Source organism: Leucoraja erinacea, chromosome 1 (assembly GCF_028641065.1).
Source record: "Leucoraja erinacea ecotype New England chromosome 1, Leri_hhj_1, whole genome shotgun sequence".
Lineage (NCBI taxonomy): Eukaryota > Metazoa > Chordata > Chondrichthyes > Rajiformes > Rajidae > Leucoraja > Leucoraja erinaceus.
In genome coordinates, this window is record NC_073377.1 from 24067011 (window position 1) to 24079522 (window position 12512).

At 40.5% G+C, this 12512-nt stretch overlaps 1 protein-coding gene across 1 annotated transcript in view; it reads left to right on the forward strand.

The window, feature by feature from the left end:
* Positions 1–6033: 6033 nt before the first annotated feature.
* Positions 6034–12512, forward strand: part of onecut2 (one cut homeobox 2) — a 28690-nt gene continuing 22211 nt past the window's right edge. Inside the window, exon 1 of the mRNA XM_055664535.1 lies at positions 6034–7529. Within this exon, the coding sequence (XP_055520510.1) occupies positions 6422–7529 (1108 nt within the window). The 5' untranslated portion in view covers positions 6034–6421. The remainder of the gene's footprint in view (positions 7530–12512) is intronic.

A 12512-nucleotide genomic window follows, 5' to 3' on the forward strand; every position in this document is an offset into this window, starting at 1 on the left:
AAAAGTCACTATTTATAATGTACCTGGAGGTGGAATAATTAATTATCTAGGAAGGCTATAAAGCGTTGAAACTGCATTCATTGCATTGGTTCCAAAATGCGCAGCGATGTCAAAGAATCGCCTTAAAACAAATTTAAGGGGAGGTGAAAGTAAGGCTATGAGGACTAATAAGTCCAAACAATGTGGAAGTCGTTAAAGTTTACCTAACTCTTGTAGTTTTTCTCTGGGGCGCCCGTGAGACCGTACCAAATCAACCCAATGGGATAGTTCCTTTGTATATAAGTTTCTTTTGGCTTAGTAATGACATGATAATCTAAGGGTAAATGTTGCGGTTTCTACGCAGGGCTGTTTAGTTACCCGAGGAGTGGCAATGTGATTGAGATAGATATCAATAATAATGTTGCCGTGTGCTGAACAATGCGCATTCAATAAAGTTAGCGGCAATAATCAAACTATTATTGCATGCTTCTGGCGTTACGTGGTAATGTTGCACTGCCCTAATGCAAGTAACGGGATCCCAGGCATCAAAAAGAATGATGAATATTTTAGCTTTGTAATGCCAAACTTAAATGACGTGGAACAATATATGGTTGTGGATATGGTTCATCCGAACATATTTTCACATTTGGGCGCGAATCATATTGCTATAGATCATACCAGTAAGATTTTAGAGGAATAATTAACAAAAGTTTGTCCACTTCGGTCAGCGTCTTTCAGCAATACCCAGCATATCACTATTGGTTATGAAATAAAAAGATAAAATGATGGCTTGATATAACATGTAACCATGACAATGTCACGATTTGCACGTTAAAAAGAAAGGGTTACTTAATATATTACCAAATATTTTAAATGATTGTAAATCATCTAGATTTTATATTGGTGCACAGCACAAATTATATTTTCTTTAATAACTTTCCTGGAGTGGGTTAATAATTAAAATATTGTTTGTTTATAATTCGCTATTATTTTGAAATCTGTACGCAAGTTTTTTTTTAATATTGGCTGCGTTGTTTCAGATAATCTTTATTCAAACTATTACACTGAAACTAAACATAAAAATATCAACGTTTGGATCGTTTTTAAGCAGAATACAATGGGTAGTGGGGAAGGAACCTTTACCTGAATACTTGTTGTTAATATAATAACAGATTAGTCAAATGGTATAGAAGCGGAACAATTGCAAACTTTTCATTTAAACCTGAGTGAATCTGGTTAGAATATGAAACGTTGGGCGAGATTACATTTTAAAGGAACACATGGCAAGTGACTCTTTGACACCACAGCTCCAGATGTAACACAGCTTTGCATTCAGACCAAATCAACTGCAACTTGTGCCTCCTTTTGTAAAGAACAATAAAAAGATTTTATGCGTAGCTGCCTTGCAACAAAGGTACCTCACGCCAAATATTGTCTCCATTCCTTGACCTTTTAGCAATGCTTTTTTTTCAGTCCTGGAAATGAAAAGTTTAGAACTACAAGCCTAAAAATCCAAGTCTTCTGCCTTTGCAATGAAACAGCATCATTTATTTAAGGGGGGGAAAACTCGAAAACGTCAGGAATGTCAATCATTTTGAGGACTGAACAGTGTTATCTTGACCTAATCAGGTACATGTAAATATCGTATTACGATTGAAATATTCTACGGCTTTGGCTGTCTTATAGTTGCTTTAACGACTTAAGGGTAACCCGTCGCCGATTCAAGTAGGGATATTATCAGTTCTGTGTGATTTTATTAAATATAATTTAATATTTTCTTTTAGCCATTAATTAGATGGGCAAGCTAAGGAATTGTACACTACGGTTGACAGAAAGAATTTGCAAGAGCAATCGATTCGAAACATTTTTTTTCTCTGTGTTATCATTTACCCGTTACTGATTAAAAGGAAAAGTAGAATGAAAGGATAAGGATCCTGGCCGTGAAAAGTTGCGCTGCACTTTCAATGTTTGCGGAATGGAACGCACATTTGATGTTGTCTGGGCAGCTAGGCAATGCGGGCGGATTTCAAAACACAAATAAGATTCTAGACACGTAAACAAGATAAATATTTTATATTTTATTTAATAAAACGCACGCTCATCTTCAGTCAGACCGGAAAAAGGTGGTTTGCTTTATTGCCTCAAAACACGCATACTTCGGCCAACACAACAGTTAAACTTCACACTTGCGTATTTTACATAACATATCCCCCGTTTCCAACACAAATGTATCCACTTGCAAAAGGGCAATCCTTGCATATTGGGGCTGCATTATCTGCCATGATCATTTTAAATGATCACCATCGAGCAGTAATGTTGAAAGAACAGACTTCTTCGGGGAAGCGAAGGCCACTTAGATCGAGCAATGTTACACTTAAAACTATGATTGCAAAGGAACACCATACACTTACCGCAGACCTGTACGGACAGTTTGAGCTGCCTTATTTTTAGTTCTTCGTGGTGGTGCTAGCACACAGATGCATATATGGGATGACTGTTTGTAAGTAACGCTGGCATGGGGTCTGTAGCAAACTGAGCTCAATCAATACCCATTGCACTCACATGCCAGATGGTTTGTAGAGAACCAAATAAAACATTTCGGATCGACCCATAAGCACTCTTTTTTTTTACTTTAAGGCATTGCTCACTAACGCAAATGCAGTTAACGTTCAAATGAGACAAATCTATAATTGAAAAAATATGTAATCAAAGTATTTGAAAAAAAATATCTTAATCAATTTTTAAATGTGCTGCAGTCAAACTGAATTTCGAGTAAGAACTCATTGAAAGCCTCCAGTAAACGTTGAACATTAATCAGTTCTAATGTGATTTTACCAAGAAGCATATTACTGCATCCAAACCAGACTCTGATGCTGGTTAATTGATTATTCACTTTCGCATTTAGAACAAACAGTTTATTTATTCGACAAATAATCACAGTGTACTGTCAAATGTAGTTTTTATTTATTTGCATCAACCCACCTGAGATATTAACCATTTCCCTTTCAGATATTTATTCCCTGACCTGTTGTTTATCCCCAGCACCTCCTGTTTTCCTTCCATTGGACTTCCATGTTTATCGTTTCCCCTTCTATATATCGTGGCTTTTTATAAAGCAGGACTTTATATTTAAAACAGATTAACTAATCAAGACAATCTCGGAACAATCAGCGTTTGTACTTTATCGTTAAGCCTGTAGCCAACATAAAGGGAGCATTTTCATTTTATAGATTCATTATTTAAACAAATCGAATTTTATTGGTCTATGCTAATTTTCACTTCATATCGAAGTACGCCAAGAAATCATACGACATAAAGTTAAATTACAAATAACAAATACAGCGAATTGAACACTAGCGGTAAACGCATTGAACACCTTTTTATGTTAACTTCGCGGACGTTTTGTGTCCCATGTCTATGTACACGATCTGTTTTGGGACCGCTATGCATAAACGCACAAGGAGAGGACACGGGAGAGCGAATTGGGGTGAGGTGGATAATTAAAAAAAAACAAATGAGATAATATGACTGGAAAGAGAATTTAAAAAACAATGCAGAAAAGGAGAAGGGAATGGATGTTCATTGCGTGTCAGGTGAAATACATTAGAAGTATACAGAACGTCGGGGAAGAACAGAGAATACGGAAAGATAGAGGGGGAGAATAAAGTAAGAGATTAATATGGGGAGGGGTGAAAGAACACGGGATATTAAGTAAGAAAACTGGAGGGGGAATCTTGAATAAATGTATCGAAATTTAGAGAGAGATGGTGGCGATGGTTTGCAATGTAGATAGGGAGGTAGAGAATGTGTCTCTTTGGAACCAGGGAAAGTGGGAAATATAATGCTGGGATGAGAAATGTGGAGAAAGTGGAAGACTATAAATAGAGAGAAGGAAGAGCATGGGGGAAAATGAGGAGAAAATATTTTTAAAAGACGAAAGGAAAGAATGTCGAGAAAAATAACTGGGAATGAGAGAAACATCAGAAAATAAGTTATTCTGTTAAAAGGGGCAGTCTTTTAGATTTTGCATAAATATAATTAAATCTCGGCAATGTAATGGTTATGCCCTTAAACATAAATAATTGGTAAACGCAATTCCTCAGTGATAAATGCATGTAGTGTGCATCATGAAATGTGTAGGTTCATATAATGCATCTAAACCTATCTAAATATTCCCCCTTACTTAGCCAGAGAAACACGTGCGCACTTCACACTGGCACAGCTAATAAACTGCTGTAGTCGGGTTCATTATAAAAAGTTAGTCTGCAGCAAGATGACCTATAGCGCGTGATTTTTTAAGTATGTCTAACACTGTGACTGACGTCAGCCGCACAACAAGCGACACGGAAATGTGTTTTTTTTTTGCCAGAACAGAGAACATGTTCGATTGCTGAAGATTAATCCTCCCAATAGAACAGGTACTCCTTAGAACTTCCCCAGTTTCTTACAAGTTTGCCAACAGCTGAAAGTCAGGGTAGGGATATTTATCCGTCAACCCCGCTGCTCTTTGACAGACGATCAAAAGAAACTAGGTCACGCATTTCAAGCACTTTTCCAGCTCCCGTCCTTAATTACTGCCCCCCAAACAATAGACACATCTGCGCAACCTCCCCACCTTTCTAAGTCAAAACCTAGAGGAAAAAAGGCCAGATAATGTCCTGCCACGTTCTGTGCTAAAATCGTGTAAAAAAAACCAACTCACATAATGTATTCAAAAATAAATTTATTTCTGATAACGCATGAAGTGTTATTTTCTCTTAAGCATCATCAACAGCTGTTCTCACTGTATACGTGAAACTATCAGCCTATATTTAGGTGTCATTCACTTATTTTCGAGTCCAATCGAGGTTTGCTAATCACCAGTGAAATGTTATTTCGTAACATAGGGTTATTTGATGTCCCACTGTCATTTAAATGGTTTATACCCACCCAAAATTATTTTCAAGCAGATGCCTGCCACATGTCAAAATTACATAAAAACAATTAAACTCAAACGTAGACCCGTGTGCTCGATAATAGATAGAAATATCCAACATTAAAAAAAAAATCAAAACACCGATTGCACATGTTTGCTTAATATTTCGAGGTGAGTTATTGTCATTAACCATCAGGCCGAGTGTTGGAAATAAGCAATTGATTCCTCAGTTATTGTCTCCGGACATTATTAAAAAATACCTGATTATATATTTACATTAGAGGTGGGAATCTTTTTTTCTATAAACTAACACAAAATGCTTTACATTGTGGTGAATGTTTTGATGGTGCGAGGGGTGCAAACATGAGACAACATTATAGTCCGCGCTCAACTATCAATAATCAATCTAACAATATTGTTTTATAACAGGAGCGCATTGCATTAAATTTAATTTACTGGGCATTTCATGATTTTGCTTGAAGATAGCTTGGAGATATCCTAAAAGGGAGACCGTTATTGCAACGTCTGATTACCTTGCAACCAGAAACTGTAAATGCGTGTAAAAGCTTTTAAATAATAATCGAAACGTTTTTCAACAGAAACACATAATTAAAAACTAACTCTGATTACAAGAAATGATACCTGGCTTTCACCTTGTATTTGAATGAGTTAACGTAATTTTATTTAAATTGTACCCATTGTCAACTGGAACACAATAATTATATATATAGATATATAAATTGATACGTGTTAGAATCTCGAAATTCATTTGGAATTAGATGAGCCGCCTCATCAGTCAGAAATTAAGTATTGGAAGAGGTTAAGAAAACACTGACTTACTCAGAACCCGGAAGCTAATATTGCTTGTGAAAAAAAAAGCTAAGGTCGTTGACGCGGTGGTGAAGGCTGGCAGTGGAGGCTGTGGTGCTGGTGTTGGGATGGGGAGCGGGGGGGGGGGGGGGGTGCAAGTGGAGTAGATTTGGTTGGGGATGGGGAGGGGGGTGGGGGGGGGGGGGGGGGGCTGGAAGTGGGGGGTGAGAGGCAGATAGTGCACAGCACGTCAATCTAACCTGATAACGGACATCCCGCCCCCCATCGTCACCATTGGCTAATCCCTCTTCAGGTCTTTCCACCCAGGCCGATTGAAGAGGGAAGGCGAGTCTCTCATACGCTCTGGACTGGTGTCCGTCAGAAACACTCGCCACCCTTCACGGCAGCAATTTAGGTTGAACCAGGAGCGAATGCGTCTAGGGCTGGCTCCAGCTGTCCAAACAGTCGACGTAGGAGGAGGGCAGGCTCGGACATGGAGAGAAACAGCATTGACCCGCCTGAGAGTTATCGGTGATCTTTGCAACCCGTGAGGCCTTAACATTTTCATCTTTCTTTTCTCTTTTGACATATATATGTGTCTGTACGTATGTATGTGTGCATATGTTATCATCCATACATGCATACATATATGTAGCAAGAAAATCCTGTGATCTACCAAGCCGAAGGGAGAAAAAATTCTACTCGTTAATGGACTGAATGAACAACGCGTATAGATGTATAGCCAAAGAGGTATATGCCATGAACCCGGAGATTACAATGGACAACATTGGGAATTTGCATGGTGGAATAAGCCATGAGCATTCAACGGGCGATCTCATGAACAGCCATCAGCGGCAGGCGGTTTCGGTGGCTCATCGGGAACTGACGACTAGATCTGCAATGGTATCCGGTATGGCTTCCATCCTGGATGGGACAGGGGATTACCGCCCGGAGCTTTCCATCCCGCTGCACCCGGCCATGAGCATGTCCTGCGAATCTCCACCTGGCATGGGCATGAGTAGCACCTATACCACACTCACGCCACTCCAGCCCTTGCCTCCCATATCCACCGTCTCGGACAAGTTCCACCACCCTCACCACCACCACCACCACCACCACCACCATCACCACCAGCGACTCGCGGGCAACGTGAGCGGGAGTTTTACCCTGATGCGGGATGAGAGGGGGTTGCCTGCCGCCATGAATAATCTCTACAGCCCGTACCACAAGGACATGCCCGGGCTGACACAGAACCTCTCTCCCCTGTCCAGCAACCCTCTGGGAAATGGCCTTGCTTCAATCCACAACAGCCACCAGGGCATCCAGGGCTACGGTTCTAACAGCCACGAGAAGATGCTCAGCCCAAACTTCGAATCTCACCCGGCCATGCTGGTCAGAGGGGACCAGCACTTGCCCCGGGGTCTGGGAGCCCCGCCGGCGGGCATGATGCCACATCTGAACGGCATGCATCACCATCACCACCACGATCACCCAAGTCACCATCAGTCTCACGGGCCAGTGTTGGCTTCGAGCCGCGATCGTCCTCCTTCCTCCTCCGGAGCGCAGACCACCAGCTCGGGCCAGCTGGAAGAAATTAATACCAAAGAAGTGGCACAAAGGATCACAGCGGAACTCAAACGCTACAGCATTCCGCAGGCGATCTTCGCTCAGAGGGTGCTGTGCCGTTCACAGGGAACCCTCTCTGACCTTTTAAGAAACCCCAAGCCTTGGAGTAAACTTAAATCGGGACGGGAGACCTTCAGGCGGATGTGGAAGTGGTTGCAGGAGCCTGAGTTCCAGAGAATGTCAGCCTTAAGGCTCGCAGGTAAACCGGGGTTGATGCATGCAGTTTGAGATGGAATAGTGAGATTTTGTGGGAAATTTAAAAAAAAAACCCGTTGCTAGTGGACCTCCACAAAAGCCGTTGTTGGATCCATGCTGTGTTTCATCGACAAGGGACGGACTCCCGTCTCTCTTTGTGATTACAGGCGACGGTTTCAGTGTTGCAGGAACACCCATGCATTTTTTGTCCTTTTTGTTTCTCCACTACAACCAGCGCACGGTTTATCCTTGGTCTGGATCTCGCATAATAGCTCTGTGATGAGACAATTCAATATTCCCTTAACGAAACGACACACCCACAATAGTAACGTGGTCGGGCATCAACATCTGATTACCATTCAATTAATGCTGGGTTCAAATGGGTTTTTTTTCCCATGATGGACACCAAAGCAATTCGCAGTTTCACCCTCCAAATCCCTACGTATTGCCTGCCTTTATGTCCATATCAGGACCAGAATTACACGCGCCTCCTTTGTAATACGACAGCCTTTATTCCTTTAGCTTCTGCCCCGTTCTAGAGATCTGCACGGATTAAAATTCGTAAGGGCTAAAATTTACCCTAAAATTTACACTGCCAGTTTAAAATTGGCCATAAGCAATCAGACTGATTTCTGTTAAATCTGCGGCACTCGGCTGGTTCTCAAAACACGACGGTTCCTTTTTCCGAAACCTAAAAAATTGTGTGTTTTTTTTGTTTAGTCAGGATTGTGGTATTTCCTGGCGGTGTAGTATTCAGTCTGTAATACGTCTGTAATCAAGAAAGGACTAAAATGTGAGCTCCCGTTTTCAGGCATTTAAACAAATAGGCGCAGCACTATACGTAAACGGCCGTTTTGTTGTGGAGAATCCCAGCGAGGCGGCAGAGGATGGACGAGGTGGAATTGCTTTCCCGCCCTCTGGCGGCCACTCAGTCCGAGCTAATTCCTATTGTGTAGTTTATTTTGCTGCGATTTGAAACTATTTAAGATTATATAATTACATTTTACATTTTGAAAATCATTTGTTGCATCGTTCTGCAATCTTCTTTGATATCTGCATACAATACTGAGGTGTTTCAATTTCAAAACAATTGAAACTAATTGGTGATTAGGTTGAGAGAGCTTCTTTCAGTGAATTAATTTTAATTTGGCATAGATATATCTAGAAAAACTTTGTATCCTCCAAATGTACATGTTTAGATAAATAGACCGCCAAGGCTGATAATTTAACCTTCCCAATTCAAAAGGACAATGGAAGCAGCACCTATCACAATGCGAGGCTGGATTCATGTATCTATTTCACTACCTGAGGTCATCTTAATAACTGAGGATTTCGAAAAGCGGTTGTATATTATTAGGCATTAGTGACAATTAGATATATTTTAACGACTTATCAATGTGGGATAGAGAATAATACATCACGGTGGTGCAGGATATTTTACATTTTTAACAGGAAATTATAAACTTATATTACGTCCATTTTAGGTGATATATTAATACAATTTCTCATATCCAATGTTTGTTTTCATCGTTGCTGTCACTATCCGCTTAAATAAAGCAGATGGAGTAAATCAAGGTCACTGGCATAATTGTTGAAATTACTTTTCCTTTGAATCTTGGCTTTTATCTGCGTTTAAGTGTGGGTGGGGGGGGGGGGGGGGGGGGGGGGGGGGGGGGGGGGAATACACCCTCGCGAACTGAGCCTAAAATACGCTCTGCACGTCTTACATGTCAAAATTATTCAATTTTTATTAGCATTCTATTTTAAACGACGTTTAGGCTTTCACTTTACACACAACTTCAGAATTAATTAAGATCTACATTAAAAAAAAACTACAAACAATTTGACATATTTCCATTTTGTAGCTCGTAAAATACGGAAACAAGTTATCATTCAAAATTACATAAGGCATCGTCCTGCCAACAATTATGGTGAAGTATTTGAGATTACAAATTGCCAAATTAGCGGGTTATCTAGAATTAAAAAGCATCCAATCGATATGGTTGATGAGCAGAAAAGACCTTTCTGAAACGCTCTCTAGCCATTAGCTTTACAATTCAGCTGCGCTTCTGACCTGAAAGATGTGGAAAATACATTTTAAAATCTGCCCTGAAATAACAAATCGGTCTGATCGCGAATTTGCTTGTCTGGCTATATATATAAAAGATGGCCAGAACTGCATCTTCGGGATTATATGACTGCCAATAAATATGGAACACAATCAAAGCCTCAGAGTTAAGCCACAAACAAAAACAACGGCATGTTTTGTATTTGCATTGAGAGCATTTTTTTTATTTGTGGTTATACCCGTGACTTTCAACCTGCCTCCCTCAGGTTCGCGATCAATTCTCATTTGAATAATTGGACTGTTCATTGCACAGCTGATTTAGTGTATATAAACACCGTGCAATAAAATGAACAACCCTGACAGTAAAATAAACATTTTGCAAAGTATGTTCCCTACTTCTCAACCTATTGTGCGAGGCCCAGCATTACGCCATCGCTGCTGCACAATTAATGAGTTAAGAGGTTCGTCCGACTGCAACAGGATTCAGAAGATATAAATTATTACAACGTCTTATTAAAGCTCGCCAAATATAGACCAGGAGGGGGAAATCAACATTTCATCCAACGTTTGGGATTCATACCAGTCCTCGTGAGAGCGATGGTGGTTAAATATGAAGCATTTTATTTTTGAAACATAGAATGTGTGCTGTGGCTGAATATTTTTTTATATTTGGCCCAGTGATAAAGATATGCTTACCGGCAAGTGCTTTGAAAAGAAGCACAGAGGCCGCAGATATGAATTATTAATGAAAATCTCTGCATGACCGGTTGCATACTGCAACGTCACCCTTGCTTTGGTTTTAGGGAGGAAAAATCTGGGGGACTCATTCGCCGCTGGAGCCGGTAGCTTTGTCCGACCAGTATCTTCCTCTCGCGATGGCTCTGTAAATGATTCATTTTAGAACCCTCATTTGGAGAAAATGCTAAAATCAAACTGAAATAATGGCAAAGTGTGATGGACATGCAAGCGAGGCTTAATGCGAAGTGCCATCCGTGGAACAAATAAATTATACTCGATACCGACATCAGTGTGATTCCTTTAATCCTTCCGTCTTCTCACAGGCACTCCGATCAGTTGTAGGTTATTGTTGGCGCAATTGGGAAATTAATAATTGAACCCCTCTCGATCCTGGTGTTTGCCTCTGGCAGCCCCTTGTGTGAAAGGGTTACACCTTATTAATGTTCACTAATGTAGAAAGATTCCTAGGACTGGCTGCAGATGGAAGGATGGGATCGTGGAGGGGTGGGGGGAGGAAACATGAAACAGTGGCATTTATTTTTATCACAGCATTTCAATAAATGTGGTTATGTCACTATTAAACAAAAATCTGTGTATATGGACGTGGATCGATGAGGATAATCTTTAGAAGATTAAAAGGGCATTAATGCTGGCAACAATAACATAAACCTAAGGACCTGGTTAGACATTGATTTGGAATCTGATCCGACTTGTTCCAGTAAGACTGCTCCAGTCTTCCCGGCACTGCCGTTCACATTATCATCCCTTTGTCTCCTGGTATTTTGAGTACCCTGCTCGGTACCATTTTAACGTCCTTTTATTTGCACAGTTGATGACAACGCGAGTCCCTCTCCCACACCGACGTGTCCTTTTAGCAGACAGTGTTACTGTTTTTTTTTAGTTGTGCATGCATTTTGTTTCGCTTTGCATTCATCCCGAACGTCTCATGTCAAGTCGTATGTATTGTCATATGCACAGGTACAATGTAAATCTTGCTTGCAGCAGTATCACTGGCACATAGTCCCAGACAACCCTCAAAACATACATTTCACTTGATGTACAAACTTGTAAATATGAGCGTGGCGAACGATGTAAAGAATTTCATTAAAACATTAATAAAAGTAAGTTTTCAGGCATTCAATACCCAAATGACACAAGAGATTGACTATCTTCAAAAATAATCCATGAAGATTCGTCTTCCTGGATCTCATTAAGGGGCTAAGTCGATCTTATCAAAAGTCGACAATGAAAATGATATGTGACAGAATTTCGCACTTTAACCGAAATTAATTAATTTATGTTTTAATCGATGCCACTTGTTACCGTCAACAAAAAACGACATGAAGAGTATATACGGCGTTTCAGCCTGAGATCTAAACGTATGCAGACAGAAAACTGCATGCGTTGTGGCGGCTGCGTTTTTTGTGACAGGAACCTAATTAGCGCAGTAAATTGCGATTCAAAGCGATTGGAGGTTCAGTGTTTTTAAACTGGCCCGCGCGGCGCTTGTTGAACGCTTCCGCACCATGAACATTGCATTACAGCGCGTCAATGCAAATTCAAATGTGCTTCAGATGTGAAAGACTTGTCGGCCTAAAGTTTTTGCATTCGAGCCTGAATTAGGCGCTCTTCTGGGACGTCGGTATGGGCATGTTAAGAAATCAGAAGCATTGTGATGTGGAAAGGAGGGGGGAGGATTAATATTACGATACAGAATCTAGTTACAGTTTCCAAGTGCGGGCGCTTGCCGTTTTTTATGTTTCACAAATAATGCTGAAATCTTTGGGAAGGTCTGAGTGTATAATTATCTTCACAAATACTACGAAATTCATTATTCTGCAGGCAATTGCTGCTCGATGCATTTTATAGCAAACAATATTTGAATAATCTTTGTTTTATCATCCCACATACTTATTACGGACGGTCTAGGTTGGAGATTGTGGTTTACACGTCTGTTAGTCAAATTATTTCTGGGTTGTAATTATAGCGCCACATTGATTGTTTGTTATGTTATATTTGAAACTCTTTGGTTTTTAAGGCCTTTATTAATAGGTTTAGGTCTTGCTCCAGATATGTCTGCGATTTCGTATTTCACCTGCCGCTCTATTGAACAACGTCGGGGGTCGGGGTGGGGGGTAGCGGGAGTTTGGCTTATTATTACCGGACTAATACTCAGATCTT